The sequence below is a fragment of the Hipposideros armiger genome, unplaced genomic scaffold, assembly GCF_001890085.2.
Source record: "Hipposideros armiger isolate ML-2016 unplaced genomic scaffold, ASM189008v1 scaffold_113, whole genome shotgun sequence".
NCBI lineage: Eukaryota > Metazoa > Chordata > Mammalia > Chiroptera > Hipposideridae > Hipposideros > Hipposideros armiger.
The window spans coordinates 3,305,776-3,333,070 of NW_017731463.1; the positions used below are offsets into that span (position 1 = coordinate 3,305,776).

The 27,295-nt window shown below is 44.9% G+C and overlaps 1 protein-coding gene across 3 annotated transcripts in view; it reads left to right on the forward strand.

The window, feature by feature from the left end:
* SDCCAG8 (SHH signaling and ciliogenesis regulator SDCCAG8) overlaps positions 1 to 27,295 on the forward strand; it is a 222,945-nt gene that overhangs the window by 178,353 nt on the left and 17,297 nt on the right. Inside the window, exon 17 of one of the 3 annotated variants that reach the window (XM_019647574.1) lies at positions 20,487 to 21,470. The exons of the other annotated variants lie outside the window; for them this stretch is intronic. Coding sequence (XP_019503119.1) covers positions 20,487 to 20,565 — 79 coding nt within the window. The 3' untranslated portion in view covers positions 20,566 to 21,470. Of the gene's footprint in view, positions 1 to 20,486; positions 21,471 to 27,295 lie in introns of those variants that run through there. 3 annotated transcript variants of the gene reach the window in all.

Genomic DNA, 27,295 nt, shown 5'->3' on the forward strand with positions numbered 1-27,295 from the left:
AAATAGTAGGCTGATGTCTCAATGTAACATATTGGCCCACTGAGATCTACAAGAGTGTGAATCACAAACCCGCCTCTGTACGTTTCTGATACAGTGTGAATTTTCTGGATGTAAGAAAATCCTGTTAAGAATGATCAGGTTATCTCATTTTGCCATCAATCGTGTTTTTAAAATGTTAAGTTGGTAGAATAACTGCGGTTCCTGGCTCAGTAGATTCTCTCAACGACAGCAAAATATTGTTAAAATCAGGTAATTCCGTCACTAATCCAAATTGTATTTGGTTTATTTTCCTCAGACTGTATCGATGAGTGGGAGTGTGTGTTTAAAGTTCAGCGTTGTGTGTGGTATTCCTGGGGTAATTTCGGGACATCAAATCAGATGTTTACAAAAGCCAACCTGAGACCGATGCTATACAGCAGTTTAGCAGCTAATCTCTACTCTGGGCATTTAACAATAATTGGGATCTTTCTAGTGGCTTTACAGACGCTCAGATTAGTAGTAAAATCTAAGTAGCAGCCCGTTTGGCAAACTCTCCCACTTCGAACACTCACAAATTTGCCTCTGACTGTGCTTTTCTTTGCACCTAGCTCAGATTTTTGCCTGATGCTTTTTTAAATCCTCATTTACATACTGTGGTAAATTTAAAATGAGAACAGATGAATGCTGCTAAACTTTTCTATTTCACTGATGAATATGGTATTTTGCTTCAACGATCTAGCTGTTATATATTCAGTGACCTTTAAAACATGAAATAGATATTTCTTTTCCTATATGCTGTGCGATATGGATTATTAGTATTGTCTTCCCTTTGAGACAATGAGTCTGAGACACAGAGGCCACACAGAGCGTGTGGGAACTAATCGTAATGGGGCTAAGATTCCAAGTTTCCTATTCACAGGCTCACACCTTGTCATCTGGGCAGAGAGGCCTCTTCCACGTGGGCTTTTCTTGGGGCCGTGGGAGGTGACGTGTCCATTCTAGGTGAATTTCTCCTTGCCCTGCAATTCCAGCACACCACAGTCTATGTTATTGTACCTTTGGAGGATGTTAGAACATACATTTTAAGTATAAGTAAAAAAAAAAAAAAGCGATGTGTTTTGAGTGGCTAATTTGGATTTGGCTCCAGCTAAGTGTAACATGTTATCTCATTTATTATTATTGATAATAATCATCTTGTTCTCCAGAGGAGCAAAGCGAGTCTTGGAGAGGCATCAAGGAGAAACCAGAGCCTGACAGGAGTTAAAGTGGTAAAAACAGATTTTGTTCAGGAACTATTGCAACAGGGGGAGAGACACCTCAGTACAGAACAGGGCTCAGTTCCAAATACAGCAAGGAAAAGCGGAGGTTTATAGCCAAGGAGCAGGATGGGGGTGGGGGGATCAGTGGATGGCAGATACTAAGAAGAAACATTGGGGTACGGGGGGATTCTGACTAAACCGACCTCACAGGATTCTTCTTGAAGGAAGGCCAAGGTGATCAGACATCACCCAGGGGATGGTGAAGGATACGGCATTTTGATCAGATATCCAGGGTCGGGGAATTCTCTCTAAACTGACAGGATCCTTGCTACAACTAGGCAATGCAGACCTGACAGGGGCGGACACTGAAGCCCAAGGTCAAAGCCTAGTTGGAAGGAGGGCTTAGAGGACCCTGACTAGAGTTTGGTCAAGGAGAAAGCCTGTCAGAGTGAAGCTATGAAATGACTGAGGCGTCTAACCTCCACACCCTTTCCGAAACCAGCCCTGTCTTCCAGCTACACAGACCTGGGTTGCCCCCTGAATGGAGAGCAACTTGAGAGAAGGGTTCTGTAGTTGTTCCTGCATCTCACATAGTGAGCGACGCAGCATTTGGACCATGTGTCTGGTCAGGAGTTCAGTAAGCAGAACACCACACCTGCGGTGTGCCAGGTGTGTGGGTTGCTTGCAGGAAAGCTTCCCAGAGGAGGTGGGAATAAATGCTCGATGCGGTGAATAGGCTCCACCATCTCATAACTTTGTAACCGTGTTCATTGTAGTTTCAACCATCAAAATCAATATTAGTTTTAAAGTGATAGACACCAGTTAGGATAAAAAAAGGCCACAGTTGCTAAGACAAGAAAAATCTAGCACACGTGGCTAAAGAAAAGTGCAATTTTAAAAGACAAGAGTCTCTCTATTTAATAATGGAGGCATGAGAAGCTCTAGAAGCTGTTGCAAAAAGTTCCCAGGGAATTTGGAGGTTTTATTTTTTTTCCTAGCGTGAAAAAGTGGGCTGCTAAACGGTTAAATTGCTTTATTTCTGTCTATCTTGATCACACTCAATTGTGCAAAGAGACTGGAGGCTCAGAAATTTAATAAATGACCCTCATTCAAAACGTCTTACTGCAGATTCAGCTTGATAGAAAGCCAAGCTATTGTCATTACTTTAGGCAAACCTAATATATTAAAACCAAATTTTAAAAATGGATTACTTAAGTGGTCATTCTTCACTTAACAACATAATTCGTGGCGGTAAGTTCCCTTGGAAGGCTTATAAATGTGACCCAGTTTATTAGAACCCTCTGTTTCTGCCACATTTCAAGGGCAGAGTACGTTTGATAATGGTTACCCAACAAACCAGCAGTTTCAAATTGGTCACAACATTTGGTTGGACACTGTCCCGGGTCCAGAGGAAACAAACAAACAAAATGGGTCAGGGTGGTCTCTGCACTCAAGGCATACGTGTTTCAGGGGCATGGACCGGTGGCCTGGGGTGACCGCCGTGCCCGGGGCCAGGCGGGGGGGCTGAGCACGGGCTTCCTTCTTTGGCTTTCGTCTCCTAGTTTTCTGTCTCCCCCACCTGCTGGTCCATTGGATGGACCAGGAGCAAGCAGAGTTTATCTGGCTGGAAAGCCCTGAGCCTCAGCTTCCTCTCCTTGGTTTGCTTCACTGAAAAGGAAAGACTGGCATCTTTAGGTCTGAGAGGGGCCATCAGAGTCTGTCATCCTTGATCCCGCCCTGGCCAGCGGGGACATTCCCTTATTGACACTGTGACTGGCCCGGGTCATGCAGGTGACCCAAGGTCCCTGGGCGGTTCAGGTTATTCAACGCGAAAACCTGTGGGGCATTTCAGGGGATTCATCTTACAAACCTACAGAAATACAGCCCGGTGACAAATTGGGGGATATAGCGGCAATGTAGATAGTATTTTTAAGAAATGGATGTCTCCAGTTGTAATGAAACCCATATGAGAGAATCTGCTTAGGAGAAATGGGATTGAGCTGTTCGTTATGGCTGTAATTGTTTTCATCCAAATATAGAAGGAAAACCAGTCTTGGAGCTTTTATTTTTCCATCGATATGCCAAGGTCAAAGTGGATCATTCCCAGCACTTAAAAAAAAAAATCAGGGGAAGGAGTTTACATGTTTTGTTTTTGGTGAAGGGAGAGGTTGTTTCTTTCTCTTCTTTTTATTTTAAGGGATACGCTCCCATCTTTATCCCCTCCTTCTTATAGTGCTTTTCCTGGACCTTTTACTCTGATCTTAATTAACTTTTTATTGTAGAACGGGGCTGGGAAAGTGAGAGTTCAGCTTGAAAATCTTTTGGAAGGTACTATATTTTTAATAAATGTTAAATACACTCACCACACTGTCATTTAAAGAACATTTGTTTTTTAAGGGTCTTTGTGCAGTCATCTGGGGGGAAAGGAAAGCAACCAAATCTGCTTTATTCAAATTCCAAATTCTAGGGGAGCAGATTGTCACAGGATATACAGTGATGAACTTCCAAAGAGGAAAATGGGCAGAGGAATCATAGGTATCTGTCACACGTGCTAAAACATTAATGTTTTGGGAGTAATAAATGAACCTTCTATTCTTTTTGGTCAGAGGCATCCTGCTTTGTAACAGCTTCTTGATTATGTCATAATTTTCTTTATGGAAATGATCTTATAAATATTCAATCTCATGTGTGTCTATTCTGTTGATCCTGAAAACATGAAAGAAATTTCATTCTCGGTGTCACATCAATGTGAAAATTATCACAAAACTAAAAAAGTTCATTTAAATGTCCACATCATTTAATAGTTGGCTTTAGATCCAAGACATAGTTTTTCTTTTTAAATTGATCACTTTATAGCTGATCATTTTAAATGTAACAGAGAAGCCCTGTAGAAAATACAGGGAAAGAATCCACCCTTTAAGTAAAAATATATTTACTCTCCTTGGTCTATCAGTTTCCATATTTGCAACAACTTCCCCCTGTTGAGTGGCATCACACTAAGAAATAGTTTTTCAAATGCATTGTATTTATTTCCAGACATTCTGCTGGTAGCAGTCCCTATAGCATTGCGACAAACGTGACATTCGTGATGGCGATGGTTGATGTCCAAGTACAGTGTCTAAGTCCAATTTTTCATTCGTTTTAAAAAGCTTTTGTTCTTAACACATTGATTTAAGTCACTCAAAATTGATTCTTAAAAGAGAGTGCATTCCCATGTTTACATAACTGCAACCTCAAGCATGCTTTATGGGCTTCAATGGGTGCTCTCCAACCCCTCTGTTCAGTGGTTGTTATCCTTTGCAACACGAGGAAACCACGAGCCAGGGAGTCTTTGACTTACACTGTGAGACAGAATTGCTGCTAGGGCTCTTGCTATGTGTTCTCTTCTTTTTGGCTGCAGTCCCCAAGGTATCTCTCTCTGGCAGAAATACAATTGCCAAGCATCCTAGTATGCATAGCGCTCTCCCTGTAGGAACCTTCAGGATCCAGAAGACAAAGTTCAACTTGATCTTGACTTTTGTGTGGGTCTGAGCAAGCTACTCCGTTTAGGAGTGTGCCGAAGTCTGATGATTGAATCAAGACCATGTTGGGATTTTTGCATGAGAGAAATGTATCCACACCTTTCGCCTCCCTGGCCAGGACCCTGCCTCCGCTCTTGTTTTGGGCTTCTGGGTTCTCTTCTTCATCCCCCGCCAAGTCCATAGTTTGACAGCCATCGAACGCTGTATCAAACCTCTTGCTACCGTGTACAAATTTCCTGGCACCCCATACAATAACAACAATTACTCTATAGTATATAATATAAAACATAATAAATGGATAGTAATATTTTTCATTAGGACCATTATTATGGTAGCAGTAGCAAGTTTTAGATAGTGCTTACTATGAATTAGGCTTTGTTCTTGTTCTAAGCACTTACCTTTACTAACACGTTTAATTCTTAAACGACCCTAAAGGCGAGTGCTGGCATTATCCCCATTTTATCAGTGAGGTAGGACCTGGCTCAAGGTCACCCTGCGAACACATGACAGGCAGAACCTGGACTCAGTCAATGTCGTTCCCAAGTCTATGAGGAGGGGATGCTGATATGAGGAATCTTAGAAATATTTTGACTCCCATATTAGCAAATTTTTAAAAAGTTGCTGCTGTGTTGACAATAAGGCGTTATTTTATCTTCCCATTCTCTGTGCCCTCGGAGCTGTTTTCCTGCCATTAAACTGTTACTATTGTCCCTCAAAGGAGCATCTCATCAGTTTCTGAATTGAGTCCCAACATGCATGCCTTACATATCGAGGCCTTGCTTATGTTTCTGAAGCACTTGTATCCTCTGACTATACATGAAAATCTTATATTCTGATCAGTGGAAGGAAATGTGGCAGAGAGAGTAAAATAGTAACAGTTTCAAATACGTGTGTGTTCCCTCAAATTTAAGCCAGATTGATGAAAAAGAAGAGAAGCAATAATTTGGAATAAGAGAATGGCAGAAAAGTCATTTCAGTAAAGTATTTTCTTTCCATCACAAAACACGTCTTTCCTGGTTATTGACAGTTTACTCTGACGTTACACTGGGTCCTCAACAACAGCCCTCTCAGGTTTACCCCAGTTTACAAACGTGGCATCTGAGCCTCAGAGGAAGACAATGTGACCACAGGCGCAATCTGTAAGGGGCAAAGCTAGGATGTAAACAGGCTCACCTGGCTCCAAAAGCCTGTGCTTTGCTCCGATGCCTCCTTGCCTCTCTGTCTCTACAGAGAAGATGGTCCTGTTGGGCTCAGAAAATCAGGGGCGATCAGGGGGGCTGGTCGAGACGCAGTTAGCTGGACGACGACTGAGAAGCGTTGCCGGGAACAAAAGTCACTGAAGAGTTAGAGAACTGTTATAAAAAAAGATAAGGGGTGTGTGTGGGGAAATAGTTGTACATAAAAGAAAAAAAATGTACAACCTTTGAAAGAGTGGGAACAGTGTTGGTAAAAAACTTAGGAGGTGAGTAAGCTTCCAGTCAGTCTGCACAAACTTTTGAGTCTGTTAATGATTTTCATTTATTACCACTCAGTGGCGATGTGTAATCCCAAACATTTTAGGAAAACTTTGTGCCACCAAATATCACTGTCACACTCACGTTTATTACACACCTGCTGCGTTTTGGTTGTTCCTTTTTTAGGCTTTCTCTGCCTTTCTTTTTTCTGTTACCATGCACCACTAATGTCACCGATCTGGGCGAAACATGATGTTATTCACCAGTGTGGCACAAATTAGATTTATAAAAAATCTATAAAACAGAGCAATTTATCAGGTGTCAATAGTGTGTATATTATATGTATTAATATTATGCAATGATATATATTATAATATACATATTATATATTATAGTATACATAATATATATTATAGCATACATAATATATATTATATAATATATAACATATAACATAATATATATTATAATATATAGGGGTAGAGAGAGAGAGAGAGAGAGAGACACGTCTACTTCAGGTAGTTTATGAAGAGGCCCAATTTTTTCACAAAGTGCATAGTTTTCTGTCTTGCACACAGTTCATGCAGTGGACACTGCTTTGCGTAGGAGTGCCTATAGGATTTGCAGTAGCATGTTCACTAGTTTTCCCTGAGCCCCGGGCGAGGAAGGAACGGGTGCCAGCCAGGAGTGGCCACTCAGCAAGCCTCACTTGCAGTCACTGATCAGCCCCTCAACAGTGTAAACACCGGGAATGTCCTGTTCTCAGAAAGCTGAAGCAGGTCATCCTCGAAGAGCATCTAATGGGACATGTTAACCCAGACAAAGATGAGTCAGAAAATAATAGCCCAACTCGCTATTCCCACGTCCAGTCCACTGGGGCCACGTGTGTGAGTGATGCTCGCTCATCAGTAAGAAATGGGGGAGAAAGCATTCGTGCAGTAATGTCATGGTCACACAGATAAGCTCCCAGCATCCAGTCTCCCTGGATACTTTTTGCCCCGTTTTCTTCCCCGGGTGGACTCCCACCCGAAGATTCCTGGGCTTGCTGCATGTCTCTGGAGCTTGGGGTCAGCGGCCCCTCCCCTATGCCCCGGCATACCTGAGGGAAGCCACCGTTCCCGGAAAAGCTCTGCCTGTTGCATCTCAGAGCTTAATTATTATACCTATTTAATGCCACTTAGAACATTGTCAGCTGTTGAGAAAAGGTAATTATCGCTAGTCAAATGAAAAACACTTTTTTGGCTGCTTCCAGATACAGATTTTACTGGTACCTTGATACATAATGAAGCCTGATAGCAAAACTTGTGCTTGTCTCTCCTTCAAGCCACAGCTGTCTCCCTGCTAAATTCATCCCATCTGTCTTCCCTCCCGTAAAGCTGTAGGCAGTATAGCATAAGTACAGAAGCAGTTCAGTGCTATTTTGGATAAACATAGCTGAAATTTGAATCTTTGCCATTTGCGATGCACACATTTTGTTTTACTGCTGTAAAGAGAGCTGTCAAAATACAACTACATGGATAATTTACTAAAATACAGTCACATCTAAGGTTGATCAAAGGGAAGGCACATTGGGTCAGCCTGACTGTTTCAGTATGCGCTCTGAAAGGTGTCCCCGACCCCGTGACCCCGGGAATGCCGGTTGGGAAGACAGGCACCTGAAGCCTTGTTGTAATCCTGCACCATGGTTTTCGGGGGTTACCGGCTCCTGGTAACTGTCTGTGGCATGACTTGCAGAGTCTTCGAGAGGCTTTAGGTGTCCACTTTCTTAGTCTCCAAAACATTCTGCCTTAATGGGAAACAATTTTCTCCTCCTTGGCACATCCAGTTAGGTCTGAGCTGAATTGCCATTGTACTGTGTTTTGAAGTGCATTGCACTGAAACCTTTGTTACCAGTGAGACAGCCTGTTTCATTTCCGTCCCATTCCTTACTTCTGAGGTATCAGTGCATATACATGTACCGTTGTGCATTTTTTAAAATTGGTAATACACGATGCTGTAAGCAGGGGCCGGCAAACTGCGGCTCGCGAGCCACATGCGGCTCTTTGGGTACGTTCCATCTCAAAAGTATGCTGACCCCTGGAAGAGCCAACCCTGTCCCTCACAACAATTTAAAAATTATTCAAGAGCCATAAATATATTTTTACATAATCACCATTGTGTGAATAATACCCCTTAAAAATTTGATAAATGAAACTATGATAGTTTTAGTTTTAGTTTCAATTTTACTTCAGAGCCACGTGTACATACATTACCCAAAGAGCCGCATGTGGCTCACGGGCCGCAGTTTGCCAACCCCTGGTGGCTCTTCTGTCTTAAAAGTTTGCCGACCCCTGGTCTAGAGTCAATGAAGAAGTTCCCTTGACTGAATTCCTCTTCTGAAGTCTAAGACCACTCACTCACACCTGGACCATTTCCCTCACAGACATTTGCTGCTATATTGTCCCCACGTGCAAAGGTCTTTTCTTGGCCCAAATGGGTTGTGACCTGTTTGAGGGGAGGGGCCAGGATCTAATATATTTTGGTGGCCACTGTGGCCAAAGCTCAGAAAATGTATTTGGACTTCTGTTAAAAGATGACTGAGACACGTTCTCTTTGGAATGAGATCATTTTGATTCCTTAATCCAAAGTTCGGATTTCACTGGCTTCCTTTCCACCAGTGAGGTTTTTCTCTCCTAGTACCTCCCTAGCAGCGTCTTAGTAAAATTCCCACAACTGTGGCTCTCATGAACAACTGTCCCACCTCCCTGGAGTGAAATCTTTTCTGTCTTGCTCTCCACTCTTCCCAATACCCAGCAGAAAAGACATTGCACGTTGTTTGGCAAATACGTGTCGAACAGATGAATGAGCGAATAATCGTACAAGAATATTGTGGTATTTTCTTCACATTGCCTTCAAGCCCCTGCCTCTGGGTCAGCTAGAAAACACCAGCGTATACAGTGTGTGTGGCATTTAAACAGCTTCGGCAAAATTACAGTGCTGTTGGATTCCCAGCTGCTGCCAATGAAATGGTTTTCCTAGAAAGTCCCCAAGGATGTCTGTGCACCAAGCCATTGCCCTCTTTCATCTAGATTTCTTTTAGCAATAATAATAATAATAATAATAATAATAATAATAATAAATGTACATATATATTGGGGGTGCCAAAAAACTGTATACACATGACTTGTATTCATCTTTTGTTATTGGTATACACACACACACACACACACATTTTAAGAAGGAAAAAAACTGTATTAAAATTGTAATAATATACTTGTATATGGTCGCGGCTCTTTGGGAGGCAAAAGTCACATGACTGCTACAAATGCGTCCAACTCTCTACTTCACCCTAAGGTAGAAATGTCAACTTTTGCCAGTGGCTCCTTGAAAGCCACCTTTATAAAAAAGATAAACAAATCCTTAAATTGACCCTGTGGTGTCACCTGGTCCCAGGCCAACAGGTGTTTAGGAGCACGGTCATGTCCACTAGGACGCTGTCCTTACAGTTCATTCTTGCATTCACACAGACATGGGTCGGGCCCTGTGCGGGGCGCTGTGAGCACCCCTGAGCCTCAGCGCATGCTCGCAGGTAGCGAGCGCTGCAGTGCAGGAGACGGACGGTGACTGCGCCGCGCTGTGATAAGAGCAGGTGTGAGGAGACCGGAAACAAGGAGTGATGCTTGACTCCTAAGGAGACGCAGGGTGTGTTCAGAGAGCAGAATAAGGCACTTTAATGATATTCTCTGGATTCCACACTTTGAGAGACCACTTTAGACTTAAGACCCAAGATGAGAAGCAGCACAAGATGAGTGAGAATCTCCTGGCTGACCGCCCTCATATTCCCAAGATCATGGCATGTTTCTGTGCCTCACTGGGCCCCCTGACGGTCCAGCCCGCTGGCCTGGAGTGTCCCTGTGACTGTCCAGCCCCACGGCCCCGATTCAAGCCACTTCCTGGAACCCCTACAACCCGATTCCAGGATGGACTTACAGGCAGGTTTTTATTTGGGGAAGGAAGAAATAATATACATAACAACAACAAAAAAATGCTATCTATAGGAACATTACCCATGAAACTCCCCAACTGATGAGCTTTGTGCATTTCTCAGCAACCCATTAACGCCTTCCCTCCACCTTTATGATAATTCTAGAGCCTATGCTTTCGACTTCACTTGGGAGGTACTGCCTGATAGAAAGGCTAACAAGCCCATTCTGCCAAATGGGCACGTGCCCGTATGGGCTACTTAACTAGTAATTGATGTGAACTGTCAGTGTCCCCATAAGAGTCAGCTGATGTGGGGGCTGTCGTCCAGAGAGAAGGCTGGAACTACCCCTTTATTCAGAGCCTCGTGAAGAAAGTCGAGTTTCCATGGGTCAGGCCCTCCTGACCTGAGATTGCTAACATGGTTGGACCAAAATGGCCATCAAGAGCTGACGTGGCCCCGAGTGACAAGCACGCCTCAGAGTAATATTCATTTTTTGAAATTCCAATTGAAAACACATGGTGGTGTTGGTGGTACTTAAATTTTTTTTTTCCCTGAATGTTGTACACTTCAGCTTTTCGGTGATGCTGATTGTTTACAGGGAGCTTCCATACTTGTTCCCATCCTCAGGGGTAGTTGCTATGTTGTAAACTTTAACCTTTACATCTGCCTCTGTTTATTTTCAGAGGAGGTCACAAATGATTGATTCTGTCTAGTATTCAACAAATGACTACAGGTGCTTGGTGGATTCATCTAGCTAGAATTTTGGGGGGACGGGACAATTACCAGTGAATAGTTGTCGGAGACTATACTTAATATTTCATAGTGCAATTAAGCCTGCTGCTGCTTAGCTAGCTGAGATGCCAGGGAATAACTAAAAAAAAAAAAATCCAATTAATACACATTATTAAGCATATTTACACACACTGAACTATTTCAAACCAGTAATGCTGGAATAAAGACAAAATAATACTGTGTATTTACATAACGCCATAACACCTTTCATTAGAAAAATCGCAAGCCTTCCCTAACTTACTAAACTGCACAACACCCGGTGAGGTGTGTAGGAAGTAAGGTAGAACAATAAACAAGAAGCTGAGGAAGGGAAAAAGGTGGTGTGCTTACTGAGGGTGATAAAGACTCCTTCCTGCTGGATAACCCCTTGGCGTTCAAGTCAGGTCACCTCGTGGTAAGGAAACAGATTGACAGTACCTGTAAATATCACAGGTGATTATGGATTTCAGTAGGCTTCTTTACGCTGTCTCTTTGTTGTCTTTCCAACCTAGACTGAAGTCTGTAGTTTACTTGAATGGAATTGACTGGAGTGGTGAACTGAAAAGGCTCAGAATGGAATCTATGCTGGCGTGTGGCAGGGACCCCTCATCTGGTCACTCGATTCATTGTTTAACTTCCCCTAGGCCCAACCAAATATGACTTAATTTACTTTTCCTTAGCCAGAACATTTTTCTTTCTTTCTTTCTTTCTTTCTTTCTTTCTTTCTTTCTTTCTTTCTTTCTTTCTTTCTTTTTTTTTTTTTTTTTTTTTTTTTTTTTTACCAGAGTGTGGCCGTCCATTCTCTGGAAATGCCTACAGGCAGCCAGACCCGTGCTAGTTGATGGGGAAGGCATTGGTGAGCCCTGGTCTCCTCCGGGAACACATTGCAGCCCAGGCCAGCCTCAGTGGCTGTATGTGGCACACATCCCGTAATAGGCCTGGCCCTGTGCCGTGAGCTCGGAGGACTTCCCCCGACTTCTGTGGAGCACCCAGGGAGAGGCCTGGAGCTCGGGGCAGGGCGGGGGCAGGAGAACCCACGTGAGCGCAAGAACAGCAACAGCACAACGGGAATAGTGCAGTTTGCATTTAGATTTTAAAACAGCCTATTTAACATCTCTGAATGAATTTTGAATTTAATATTCTATTGGAATTTCATGAAGCTTACTGCTGGAACTTAGTACGCGTTCGGTTATGCTGCGTGGTGGATTTACTCACCCGATCCTTTAAGGAAAAAGAGAAACTTTCTCTGTAGAAGTCTTTCTCACAGTCAAGCCTTTATTTTGACTTAACCTTTCAGATTTTGGGATAATTTAGGTATCACAGATACCCATGATAGGACAGCTTTCAGACACTATAATTTGAGTGTCTCTGAAATGTAATAAATAGAGCTTTGTCTGGGTTTTGAAAATAATGTTTTCTTCCCAAACAGCTGTTCATTTGTATTAACAATTTCCTCTGTCTCTAGAAAGGCAGCATTTCTCTTTTATGTAATCCGCTCCCCTTTTCATCATATTAGCTGGTTCAGTCAGCGGTGGCTTTGCTTCTCCTGTCCCTTGGCACCACAGACAGAGGACAAAGCTGACCGCAGGGGCTTCCAGAAGAGAAGATGCCCTCGTTGCGCCCAGGGTCTTCCAGGTCAGACCATCACTGCGCATCTTAGCCAGGAGGGCTGATTTCACCCCCTTTTCCGTTCGTCTGAGACCGCTTGGGAAGGGCACTTCCGCTCCAAACACAGCGTGAACGAGTCTCTGCCCCTGCCTGGAATTGGCAGGGCAAAAGCTCCGTGACTTTTTATTTGGGGGGCTGCAATTAGCACCCAAAGGGGAAATTTACGGGCTTGAGATCGTGATCACTGACTATGAGTTCTGGCTGCAGTGGCCACCAAAATATGTTAGATCCTGGCCCCTCCCCTCAAACAGGTCGCCACCCATTTGGGCCAAGGAAAGGCCTTTGCATGTGGGAAAAAGAAAGCAGTGAACATGATGTGAGGGGGACCTATATGTATTCTCCTAACAACCCTGTGAGATAATTAGGTGGGACAAGTGTTGTTAAAATTAGATTTTACTCAGAAAAAATTTAGGCTCAGGGAGGCTAAATGTCATCAAACCCCCACAGCTGGCAGGCTGGGTGTCGTGTGCCTTCTGACCCCAGGTGGCCTGGCTTCAGACACCAGTTCTACCTCTTCCTTACTCTGGGACTTAGGACAAGTCATTTAACGGGGGCCTAAGCTGCTTTATCTGTGGATTGAATGAGTTATTACACAGACATGTCAGGACAGTGTCTGGCACATAGTAAGTGCTCAGCAAACATTAGCTGTGTTAGTTCCTACTGTGTGCAGCACAGAGAACAACATATAATAGGGAATCACGGCTTGTATTATGCTCCAGGAGGCCAGTGTTATAATAAATAGGACTTTTCAGAGCGAATAAGCGGCTCAGGAAAGCACACTCAAGTATGATGGGGAAAGGCAATCCCACCCGTACCTTTAGCGGTTAGAATAAAACAGTATTTTTGTTCTCGTGCTACAGCCCAGGACTATTCCAGCCTATGAAATTAATGAAGGACAAAGAATTTAAAATACCTGCCTCTGGCGAACCTAGTCTCACTCTCAGTGGAACAGTTAATATGCAGATGCCTCCCAACGGATGCTTTAGGGAATACTCTTAACAAGCCTTTGAGATTTTTATCCTTGACGTTGGAAACCGGCGGGGCACTGATACGGCACTGAATTCCAAGGGAAACATCCATTCACAATCTTTTGTGCTCAGATCCCCCTGGACACGGCTGTTGGCCATTGACTGGAAATGTGATCAGAGGTTTATGAACTTGGGGTCGCTGGGAGGATAGGCGAAGCTTTCGTTTATTGGTTCATTTATTTACTTGTTTGCAGTCCTATTCTGCTTTGAACTGGGTTGAAGTCAGCAATGAAATTAGGAGCCTGGAAGCTGTGGGAGTAGGAGAGAGAACCTGGGGGGGGGGATGCAGGAGGGCACGTGACCCTCAGAAATGAGTCCAGGTCCAATCAGATAAAGGAGATGCAGGAAGGGACGGAGCTGAGGAGGTGAGAAAGCCCACCTGAGCTTATGGCCCCTTGTCCAGCTGCATCAGAAGCGAGAGTTCAAGAGAGCAGCTCTGAGGCTTTATTTAGAAAGAGTGGTCTGAATAAACACATATGTGCACCATAAACCCAGATTTTAGTTGCCTCCGCTCCCACTTCCTCATGTCAGCGTCTGATCAGCCACCTCCCAATGTTCTAGCATCCCCAGCAGGTAATATTGATTGGGAAGCCTTTGATTGGTAGTTAATTTGTATCGAAAGGCTATCCTCTTGATTAGAAATTCCCGACAACTTCAGTGATGTTAAATTAGATTCCGAATATATAAGGACAACTTTGTTGGTGTGTGTTTAAGTGTGTGATGCATTCAGATCATGTCATGTCCTGCCACCTTAGAAAGAGCACTGGCTTTTCATGATGCGGTCAGAGCGCCCAGCATTCAGGCTTGGTGTGAGTGTGAATAAACACGCAGGATACCAGGGCCACAGGCCCTACAGAACGTAGCAGCTTACATGGAAATTTGGTAAGGACAGGATTTTTATGGTAGGAAACTTCCTTGTCAAATGTCCAATAGCTTTAGATTCATTCCAGCCGGGGACAATGTGGTATAGACAAAAAGGTACCGGATTTCAAACAGAGACATTTGATTTTTTAGGCCTGTCTTCACTATTTCACAGCTCTTGTTAGGACCATGGGTACAGAAGACAGACCCAGGACTGCGTTCTAGCGCTGTGAATTTAGGCAAGATATTGGTAGCATCTCTTAGCCTCAGTTTCTTGTCTATAAAATGAGGATCATATTAATAATAATGTCAGTAATACCTTCATCAGAGGGTGGCTGTTCTGATTAAGAAATGGCTGGAGGGCCGGCCGAGTAGCCCAGTTGGTTAAGAGCTTGCTCAAGAGTGCGAGCTCTGAGCAACAGCGGTTCGATGCCCGGCCTGAACTGAGCTGCTGCTGAGCTGCCAACAGGTGGCAGGATGGCTCAGCTAAAAGGAAAAAAAAGAAAACAACAGAAATGGCTGGAAAAGCACTTAGTGTAGTAACTTCACATAGAAAGGGCTCAATATATCGTAAAAATAAAATAATAATAATAACTCGTATTGCTTTACTTATTGTATTATTGAGTCTCAATTATGTCGTTCATTAGCTAGAAGAAACTCTCCCTCCACTCCCAGTGTGCTGTCAGCGTTGAATGAGCTAATGTGTGTGGAAGCACTTTGTAAATACTCTGAACACTCTGTTAAAAATCATAACAAGAGTGATTGTATTTTCATTTATGAAGAATTTACTCAGTGCCAGGTACTTTACATACTACCTCCAAGTCCCACAACAATCCTATGAGGTGGGTAGCATCCTTTTATAACGGAAATGAAGCAGGCTTAGAAGAATTTGCCTGTGGTCATGCTCAGATTTCAACCTAGATTTTTATTTTAATTCCCTCATCATTCTACTTAGCCACATCCCCATGGTAATAATAGAATGGTTAATAATAGTTTGTTGTTTCTGCTGATAATAGAACTCAAGCTCATCTCACCTCGTCTGGGCTGCTGTGTCATCATTGAGTAGTATAGCATACACTGCATGCATTTTATATGAAAACATACAATTTTTATGAAATACACTTAATACTCATTCACAGACTTACATAGACACTCACTCACGGAGGCCTAGGCGATGAAGGAAGTTCCAAAAAGCAGGACTGGGTCAGCTAGTCCTAGGTTATGGCAGAGTGGTTGGAATACATACGATGTCCCCAAGGTGAATAATTTGAGTGGATACATTCTGATATTTTCACTGTGACGTTCAATGCTTTTTTAGTCACTCTTCGTGTTTTTATATTTCAGTTACATGAATGTTCATTCATGTTATTGATTACAAGTGAACGGATTTTACATTTTGATGCCCCTGCCTGCATACAAATTGTAACTGGCTTATTGCTCACCAACAGTGATCCGCTGGGGTTGGCTTCCTGGACCCTGGGCGTATCCATGAGGCAACGTACCTGTGTACGTATACCTGCGCTACCTGGAGGCCACGGGGCCCTAGTGACATGGGCGTGGGCTTTGAGTCTGGCACTTCCTAGCTGCATAGCTCTGTGAAAGTTTTGTAGGGGTTTTTCCCCTGTTGTTTTCTGTTTCTTTTTGTAAATCCTTCTGAAGCCTCAGTCTCCTCGTCTGTTAAATTAGAATGATAATACCTATCTCCCAGAGTTACTGAGCAGGTAAAAGGGATATTTTAGGGAACGTGCTCAGCACTCAGGATATGTAGCTTCTCTTTCCACTCTTGGTCTTAAAAAAACAAACAAACAAACAAAAACAGGCCTACTTCTGCAACAACGGAATGTTTGCTTTGCGTTTTTGCTGTCTCCTATTTCCGCAGACTCGGGAAGCCATGTATGGTCAACCAACACATAGTTCAAAGAAAGTGACAAGAAGATCAGAAACGTAGCTTTTCACCTGTGCTGGAGATGTACCATCAACATGGCTGTTCCATCTGCAGTGCCCTCCAGCCAGGCGTGGCGCAAGGGTCCCCACATCCCTGGTGTGGCAGAGGCTACCGTAGCTGCCCCTCACCCCCGTGGTTCCGGCTTTTGCCCCTGACGTCAGCATCCTGGCCTTGATCATTTACACGTGTCTACCAGGTTTAACTTTTACTTTGGAAGAAACCCATCATTTTCACCTGTGTCTTTTGGACTCCTGGCCTGGTAGACTATTTTAGAATATTTTTCTAATCCTCCCCCCCACCTCCAACTGCTCTAAGTTGCAAATGGCCAGATTTCAGTCATCAGGAGAGTAGAATGTATTATTTTCTTGCAGCCTGTCTTTCTGGGGGCCGGATTCCAAGGAGGCAGCCCGTGTGCTCACAGGCCAGGAGAGCCATGATTTCAACAGTGTCAACAATCTTTGCTCATCATACCAAAAAAGCCGTGTGTCGTGCCGACTCATTAGCATACAGCCGGCCGTGCTGGCTAACAGAGCAGGCGCTGGGTATCTGCTAGCTTCTCCGCCAGTCCTCTTCCTTGACCAAAAAGAAGAAAAATAGCTTCAGGCGAGGGTGCTGGCCCTCTCCTGCAGGAAGAAAGCATCACAAGGATGCTCAGAGGGGCCGCTTTGAAGTGGTTTTTCAAGTAATCAGCCTTTGGAAAAAGGGCACCTTCTTATCCTTTGTGTTTCTAATCTGGTTTTAAATCATTGACAAGCAAATAAATCGCCAGGTTGTCTAGTTAAAAAAAAACAACAACAACAACAAAAAAAAAACGATCCAGCCCTGAATAATTTCGATCATCCCTTTAATAGTTTTGTTTCGTTAGAAAGCTGAAAAAGAAATCGCTGCATAGGCAGAGAGGTACACAGGCACGCCCTCGGCTCGGGCTGTCTCTCTCGCCCTCTTTTGTTGGGGGGATGGAGGGAAGAAGAAACGTACAAGCAGATGTGCTGCTAGATCTACAGGCTTCTGCCAACCATATGGCATCTTAAAGAAAGATGGTTGGAGCGTCTGGATTAGCAGAGTCGGGATGGGAAGCCATGTGTCGTGTTGGGACAGGCAGTTGTTTGAGCTCTCTCTAAATGGCTTCAGGAGATTGTATAATGGAACAAATGGTCCTGCGAGCCCAGGAACAGCCTTGCCGCTGCTGGAGAGGCAATTGGCCCTCAGGCGGGTATACTGCTTCCCTTTTTTTTACCCCCAGTATTATGTGTTCTTCTTTTAATGTTCTTCGAACTCTGAGAATTAACGCAGAACTTTTCAACTTCTAATTACGCCCGTGGGTTCTGCCCACCTCTGTGTCCGCCTGCTTGTCCTCTGTCTCTGATCTGGTAATTAGGGATGCTCTGTCCTGCTCTGTGTCCCTCTGCAGGACTCCAGGCACAGTGCCCTGACCTCCAGGGCGCCTGGCAAAGCCCTTGCTCCGGGAGGCGGCCCGGCAGTGGGGGGACGTGTCCTCCCACCAGAATTTTCAAAAACCCCAGGAGATGGAAAATCTTTTATTTCCTAGTGAGTCCTGTCAGAGTTTTATATGGTCCCAGGTACTGAGTATGTGAGAGATGTGTCCCTTTACTATACTGGATCTTGTGTGTGGCATTTTTTTAAGAAAGTATGCTAATTTCATACCAGTGGACTCTTTGGACTTTTAGGTCACACATGTCATTCACTCAGCGATTTGACACCGCACCATTCCCCTCCCCAGTACAAAAATGCAGCTGTAAGTTGATGAATTGAGATGCTGTGATACTGGTAGCACATCCGGGGGGGTTCCAGGCTGAGGTCAAGTGCTCTGACCGTTCGTGTTTTGAGAGGCTGGGGCAGGAGGAGCCCTGAGACCTCCCAGCGACAGCAAATCTTTCAAGTTTGTTCTCAGCCAAGCTCTTCGGACAGTTCAGCTACATTTTAGGGCAAACTGATCTAATTTTTTTCTGTCATTTCGGGGCTGCTGCACATACAGTACAATATCTTTAGCTGCCAGAAAAGTCAGGTCCGCTTCCTCAGTGGGATAGATAACAAACTCCGAGGCTCCAGGTGAACCATAAATCGTGGTTAACGGAAGGTGAAACAGCAGTTGACTCTGACAAAGATTGGTCCATTTATCTGACCCCATCATCCACCAGTGTGAATGCAGCTGCCAGTCGGGTCAGTGGGGGTCGCTGGTCAGTGCTGCTTTATGCCACACGCCAAGGGGCAGAGGGCGTCAGACAGGAAGGCCTCCTGGAGGGTTTTGGTGGCCATCTCCCTTCTCACGGGCAGTGAGGCCACCTTACTGGCCCCAGAAGATGGGGCAGCACCTGGGTTAAACGTGAGTTAGGTGTGGTCAACTGTAGGAAGTAGGAAGCTACGTGTCTGCTACAACTCCCATCAAAGGTACTCTGAGCAATGGCAATACACGTACATCCTAATTTATTTTGCTGGGTAACCACGGGGAAGGCTTCCCCCAAAGGAGAAATGAATGAACCCTAGGGCAAGTGTGACTGGACCCCAGCAGATGCAAAGGGCACGGGGCCTGGAGATCTGAACGTGGCTTCAAACTCTCGTGTTTATGAACTTGTGGCTGAGACAAATGATTTTTCCTGTCTTAAACAAAGTCACCTGAGAATCATTTGAAGACGGTTACCAACTTCTTTCATAAATAACTATTTTCTGCAAGGATAATGATGTCACCCAGAAATTCCAGATAAAGTGCTATTTCATTTTTGTAAATTCTTTGTACTGATATTTAAAAAAAAACTATTCTTATCTCATGTACATAGGTTAAAGACACATTCCTTTTTTTTCTTTTTTTTTTCCAGAGCTTGTTTCATTCTGAACACGTTAAGTGTTACGGTACTCTTTCTTTGTTTCCTGAATTGAGGGTCTGGAGGGGCAGTGTCTATTGAAAGCATAATTTTAATTATCTACCAATTGGAAGAAATTACCACTTTAATCTTTTTTTCCCTCCCAAGTGTACATGGTGTCAAATTTGTCAGCATTAGAATTTCTTGAAACAATGCAATTAAACTGCAACATATTTCCTAACAATCTTAATTAAGACAGTAACTGAAAAATGTAGATTAACAGAAGTTACTGTTTTTATCAACATATTTTTCTCTCTCTTTCCCGCCACTCTCACAGCCCCCTCCCCCCCACCCCTTTTTGCTTTAAATGTCTGATGTCAGTTTCATCCACATGTACATTATGCACATGGCACAGAAGAAACAAAGTAAGAAATTCTCTTTTAATTCTGAGCCGCGTGCCCAACGGCCACATGTACTGTCTGTGTTACATGTCTCTCCTTATGAGTTCATGCTGGGAGTTTCTTTTTAAAGGCAGAGTTTTTCTGAAGGAAAGAGTTCAGGTTGCGCAGATTGTGTTAGAAAAATCTCACTGTCTCTGAGTGGAATTAATATACTGATTATTCTGTGCGGGCTCAACCTGGCAGCGTGTGCAAACAGTTCAAGAGAGTCTGGGAGCTGAAATATGGAGAACCGGATAGAGTGAGCAGAGAGAAAGGATGGGAAGTAGGGAAACTAATAGTAACTTTGTAAGGAAGGAGGGGGAATTCAAGTATGTCATAAAAGCAGTACTCAAAATATTTTTATGGAATTAGGAAGTCCTGTTTTGCCGGCCACATTTAAGGATTGATCATAAAAATCAGTGCAGTTTATTGGATGAGGCTCGGAAAAAAGAAAATAAAGAAATGTCATTCTCAGCACCATTTAATTTTCACTTCTCTGAGTTCTTAAGATCTTTGCCAGTTTCAATTATGTCACATGAGAAGCTCAATCACTAACATAGAAATTAAAACGGGTTGTAATATTTCTCCATCCTCTCCATTAGCCAAGATTTTTTTTCCTGTTTAATTAAAACTTGAGTCCTCCGTGATCATCCACAAACAATGATTCATATTTTTGTTTACAAATAAGAAATTAAAAGGTAAGAAAAGCAAATACAATCACGCATCACCTTCCTCATCACAAGGAAACCAAAATTTTTTTTTCTCACTGCTTCTCAGGGGAAAGAAACTGGGACGTGAGCTCGGAGTTAATGAAGCTTTCACCCATCACCTTCCCTCAACTGCCATCTCGGTTTAATCCTCTCCTCCTGCCAAAGTCCAGAGGCCCTGCGAGCCCCCGCGGAGCCCCGGAGCCACACGCTCCGCACCCCCGCCGCCCCCGACCCCACGCCCGTGGCTGCCCTCCAGGTGTGGGCGCCGCCGCTCGGAGGCGCCGGGCTCTCCCGCGGGGCAGCGGGGGGGGGAGGGGGGGGATGCTTGGCCGAGCCGCCCGGAGGTCCGGATGGGCGGGGCCCATCGCGGGGCGCTCGGAGCCTGAGCCGCAGGAGAGGGGCGCCTGTACCCCGGCGCGCTCGAGGTGGCCGGGGGAGCAGGTGCTGGAGCACGAGGCGCGCGCAGCTCTGCGGCTCTTCAACCTGCTTCCAGCAGCGCCGCGGCCCAGCGCGGGGGCGGGAGGTGCGCGGGGAGGTGTTCTGCTTCTTTGATGGGTGGGCTCTTTGGGCGAGCTGGCCACCGGCACCGGCTCGTCCCGAGCAGACACAGCCGCTCCTAACTCGTCGACGGCATTTCACTACAACTCGAAGACGAAGCCTTTTATTGGCAGCGTCTACGATGGGGGAGAAGCTGATTTTCTAAAGCAGGAAATGTGCTCCGTGATCACGAGTGGACGGGCCCTCCCACAGCCGCGCGGGTCAGGGGCGGGGAGGATGGCAGCAGCCTGCCCCACGCCTCTGAAAATGGTGGTAGGCAGCCTGTGAGGGGAGGCACCGGCCGGGTAAGGCTGTCACCAGCCCTCCCTCTCCCACGCCCCAGCGCACACCCCAGAGCCCCTTATGTCCACAGCCCCTCACCCCCCTGTTGTCATTGGCTGTCAGGGCAGTTGTTTCCATGCCTGAGGCCTTCCTTCTCCCATCACAGCCTTCAAGGGGCTGGCTGGCAGGGGGAGATTAAACGCTACATGGATGATGTTAGCATGTCTGCGTTTTGTTTGTTTGTTTGCTTGTTTTCTTAAAATCTGGGCACTGTTACCTGCAGGGGGTTCCTCGTCTACACAGCAGGTGCTCACCAGGAGTGGGGTCCATGACTGGGAACCGTGGCCTGTGCTGTGAGGGGCTGGGGTACAGTGGGTACAGCGCTGAGCCCCCTGCCAGGGGCGCCCCTGCGGTGTGATGCCTGTTGTCACCCAGGGCAGCCCTTGGACGGACTCTCCTCTGCCACTTATTGAGAACTTAATTTAGGAAAAGATGTGTGTTTTGCTCTATTAGGAACACTGACCGCTCCTGCTGGTCAAGAGAAAAGGTCCCTGACGCTCTCTGACAACCCTGTGGCGACTGTCCCACCCCTCTGAGTCGAACCCCTTCTCCTCTGCCATCTTAAGGGCTGTGTGTCTTGTGCCTAGATGGTCTCTGCTTGGAGCACCTACAAGTTGATTGATGATGGAGACACGGTACTAGGCTTTCTTATTCCAAAGCAATCTTAATATTTGTTCTTTGTCACCTTCCTCAAGGCCACAGTGGTTTCCTAGGCTACATGGAGCATTCTGTGTACTTGGGCCACATTTTAAAAATTAGAGTAAGGAGCGTTGGAAGCCTAGACCGGTTCTCTTGGCACTTCTTAAAATTCAAAATCCCGCAGCCCAAACATTAAACAATTGATTTTGTTGGTTCCTGCTCCCCCACAACAGCACGCAACTGGGCAGGATCTGACTGTCCTGCGGCTGGAGCCCAACGAGAAACCAGGTGAGCCCTCCAGCAGGCCTAATCACTGATCTGCCACGGACCTTCTAGCTAGAAGAGTTATGCCATTATATTATCCCCACACTCATCACTGTGTGGAGGGCCCCCTTTTACTAAATGATTTATTACTCTTAGCAGAATTCCTTTGGCTGCAGATTTTATTTCTGAGTCACTCTGTTCAGCTCAATTGGTCGCCTTCAGTTACCGTGGCAACCAGCAGATGGGGTTCTTTGACAAGGGTCAGCGGGGAGGCTGTCTCCATATAGACAGAAGAGGAGCTCAATAAAAAGCTTGCAGCATTGACAGTTCTGTAGTGGATAGCCAGGAGTCGTTATCAAATTACTTGCATTAAAACCTAATTAAGGTGTGTGCCGGTAAGTGCACTGCAGTGATCAAATCTGGTGACTTTGATCGCTCTTATTCGATCACACCTCTGTGACCAATTTGACTACCTCAGAGGTGATCAACCATGAAGGAAGAAGAGGGGAACCTCACTCCAGTGCGGAACCTGACATCCTCCAGGACCACTCCTGAGGGGTCTAGGCTCTGGGAGCACCAGGAGGCCGTCCTTAAAACAGAACCTGCCTGAAAATACCACACCATGCTGCAAAAACCCGAGAGGGCAACTGGGCAAGATCCCTGTGCATCCTGATAGTTCTATGTCCTCTTCTAAGACTGTGGTTGCTCTAAGTACAAATAGCACTCATCAAAATAAAATGGGTCTTTTAATTGTTCCAGATTACATACAGGGGACTAAATAGATGGGACAACTAAGTGCAAAGGATCTTTTCTAGAAGGAAGAAGAGGGACATTATTAGGTCAACTTACACAACTGGAATTCAGTAAGTTAGATAAAGGTGTTACAGCAATGTTAGTGTTATTGCGGCAACTTTATATATTTGACACATAAATGTATCAACTTTATATAGTTGATAGTATATCATGGGCCTATAGCTGTATTTTTATCATTAGGAAATAAGCACTGAGGTCTAGGAGAAAAGGACGATGGTGCACGCAACGTACTGTCAAATGATTCCAAAACATGTATATGTATACATACATATAAACATATATGGAGAGAGAATGAGTCATAAATGGGGCAAAATGATAACAATATGTGAATTTGGATACAGGGTATGTGGGTAGTCTTTGTACTATCCTTGCAACTTCTTATAAGTGTGAAATTATTTCCAAATAAACAGCTTTGAAAAAGAGGGTGCTTCCTTTTAGGTAGGATATGGTATGAGAGGCAGTGTGGCTTTTTCCGCGAGTGCTTCTACGTGAAACGGCCTTGAGCCAGATGTGGCCTGGATTCTGCTCTGCAGAGACTGTGATTTTCAGCAGTTTTCATTCCTCTGCCCTGTCTTTCTTTGCACAAGGTGGGGGCTGTGCTCACCACGACTCTACTTTTGCTTTAAAAAGAGCTGGTTAAAGGTAACCGAGGCTTAACGCAAACAGTCTCCCAGGTTCTTCAGGAGACCTTGAGGTTCTTGACATGTCAGCGCCTGTTCCTGCTGCTTCATGGTGCCAGGGTCCTTTATCCATGCCCAGCCCTCCCAGGGCGGTAGCTCAGCCTGGGCCAGACAGCACTTGCGCTTGGTGATTACAAGGTGGCGATGCAGCAGATGTTCCCAAGGGAGCTCAGGTGAACCTGCCTGGTGTCCAGCGGAAGCTCTGTTTTAAGCAGTGGGGCTGTGAGAGCCCAGGGGACACTGTCAGAGGTTTCAGGGTGCAGCCTTTGTGCATGCGCAGCCTGTTCCCTGAGAGCGCTGTAGCTCAGGGGAGCCTGCTAGCCCCACTTCTCCCACTGTGATCTTTGGAGCTTCCGGCCTCCCTCCCGTTTCTCCATTCTTCCTGCCAACACCCGTCTGCAGACTAGGTCCAGAGCCAGTCCTCAAACTGGTCAGTGACGATAGGACACAGGGACTGATAATTAATTTAGGAATTTTTATAGCAATGAGTGCAAACAGCATTTTTATTGTATTTCACAAAACTCAGTCTGCAATAGAGTGGTAGTTCAAAAAGAACCCAAAACAGAACCAAACTGGTTCTCTTTAATGAGCTAGTGGAAAAGCACTTGCCTGGAGACTTTCCTTCTTTTTCCCATTACCCCCAGGCTTCAAAAAATGATTCTGTGTCAGCCGTTTCCCAGGAAGTTGGCCACCGTGTTACCTTTGTCAAGGTCCTTGCCCGAAATCCTTATTTTTAAGTATGCAATAGAGGTCAGGTGTTTTTTTAAAAGGTTTTTAAAATGCTGCAAAGAGCACTGGATTTGGGGTCAAGAGACATGGGTTCCAATCCTAGATTGACCACAGACAGGCTGTGTGACCTTGGGCAAGTCACTTGTACTCTCTGGGCCTCAGGTTCACCATAATGGGCTGGACTGGATGACCTCTGAGGTGTCTCTCAGCTCTGACATGACCCTTCTCTACTTCCTCAGGCAGCCAACGCTGACTGGAAATCTGAGAGAATGAAAAATCAAAGGGGGTAGTACAGGAACGTACATTCTCTTTATTGGAAATGTAAATTTGCCCCAGAGTTGCATGCTCCTTAGAGCGAATTACTTCTATTGAAATCATAATTGAATAGTAGGTTTGGGCAAAAGAAATTGAAAATGGCAAAGCAGCCATTGAAACCACCTTAATTTTCTAAGTGAGGGTAACTGGCTGGAATGTGTTCCAGACCCCTAAACACGTGGCTTCTTCGTGCCGATTCTGTGTGACCACATTAACGAGATGGAATTATGTATAACGAGGTGGAATTATGTAAAATGCGGCAGCAATTCTCGAGTATTGGAACAAAGTATACAACTTTAAATTAATATGGCTTATTCACCAAAATTAATTACCAACAGCAGTAATTATGGTAATTGGGTTTTCAAACTTCAACTTGGACGGCCTAGGTGTATTATTACGAGGCGATGACTGGCAGTATTTGAAGACAGGAACATGGTAACATTCTGTAAAGTCACAGTATCGTACAGGTTTGGAGCTGAAAGAGAACTTAGTCGCCCTCTAGCCCAGAGGCTGGCAAACTTGTTCTCTAAAGGGTCAAGAAATAAATGTGTTAGGTTCCGTGGCCATATGTTCTCTGTCGCAGCCACTCAACTCTGCCGAAAGACTACAAAAGCCATCAACAGAGGGTGCGCCAATGAGTGAGCATGGCTGGGTTTCAAGGAAAGTTTATCTGGGGGTACTAAAAGCTGAATTTCATAGACTATTCACATCACAAAAATATTATTCTTCGTTCCATTTTTTTTCCCCCCCAATCATTTGAAAATGTAAGAGCCATTCTTAAGTCACAGTGAACCAGGCTGGGTGTGGCCTGTGGTGGGAAGTTTGCCGAGCCCAGTGCCAGCTTATCCTCTCATTTCACGTGAGGAAACTGAGATTCAGCGATCATCCGATTTGCCTAACTTTTCATGACTGACTCCAGAACTTCGGAGTAGAATGGAATAGTTTTCATTTAGGCAGTCGGCTGTTTTGATGATCAGGATTGGAGCCACACACACACACAAAATGATTCTCCAGAAGAAATCATTTTGTGTGTACGATTAACATTGATAATTATAGTACACCCGTGTTCTTAAACTTGAGAGTTCACCAGAATCTCCCAGAATCCACCGCCAGGCCCCAGCCCGGAGTTGCTGCTCCTGTTTCGCGCCCGCGGCCTTCCAGTCTCAGCTTTAGAGATGGAGAAGCCGAGGGTAGAGAGATGAAGCCTCTTGTCCAAGTAAAGTAGGCATGTGTGGTGGGGTTTTGAAGCTGTGTCTCCTGGTTCCAAGGTCAACACTCGTTCATTTGTTCTAGGATGCGTTTCATGAAGAGACAAAGTTCCATGGCATAGTTAAAAGAATTTGTACGTTATGCTCTTTCAGGAACAAAGTTGTTACATATTGAAGCGCCCTTATACTATAGATGAAATTTCAGGTCTTGTATCTGGTGTAAATATTGCCCTTTGTTAAGGGGTCCCTCCTTCTGACACATTATCCAGCATGGTCTAAGTGCTGGAGGTAGAGCAAGACGAATAATTCCCGCCCTCAAGAAACCCATAGCTCTTGGGAGAGGCAGAGTAAGTGTGGGTGGGAGCGCTGATGGGATGGGGGAATAGAATGGGCTGCGAAGGGTTCAGAAGGTTTAGGGGACTCTGATCTACAGATCTTGGAGGCGGGGCTATGTGGACGGAAAGGGAGGAGCAGGTAGGACTGAAGGACAGGTGAGGAGGGAGGCCCCGCCCATACGAGAGGGACACAGAGCGAGGAGTTCGCCATTGCGGCTCGGTCATCTCTACCCCTTGCGGTTGTCTGAGCCTGGGAAAATGTCTAACTCCTCTGGGTCTTGCTTTTCTCATGTAAGAAACGATGCAGATGATAATAATAATGCAGATGATAGTAATGCCTACCATTTGGTATTGTTAGGGGGGTTAAATCAGTTAACGAATGTGAAATGCTTACAAGGCTCCCTGGCCCATAGTAAACGCTCAGGAAATATTAGAGCATTCTACAGGGAATAGCAGACAATGGAGTGCATATCTTACAACCGGAATATTTGCACCTTTTAAAACCATATATTGGTTAAAAAGTGTTCTTCATTTCCATGAGGAGGCCCCCTCTCCCAGGGAAACTGTGGGTCTGAGCATTTTGAGAACACATATCAAAGAAGGGGAAGAAAGTCTTTACTGTAGCCAGAGGGACCGAAGGAAGGGGCTCTGATCTGAAAACGTTTCAGGACTAAAGACATTTCACCATCAAAAAAAACCCCAAAATACGCATTGTCGACTGTAGGAAGGTAGTGACACTGTTGAGTGAAACTAACACCGCTAATCAAAACACATAGAGGCATGAGGATATTGACCATCTCTGGAGCAAGAAGGGGTCTGGCCTGGAGTCAGAAACACAGGGAGTGGCCCCGCAGTATGGGTACCAAGCTCACAGTGTTCATTTGATTATTATACCTCATAACTTATTTATACACTGCATATATTTTGTATGTATCACATACAACATAGAAAAATTTAAATATATGTATTCACTTGCTTTCACAGTATTCATTGCAAACGAGTGTCTGAAGCAGA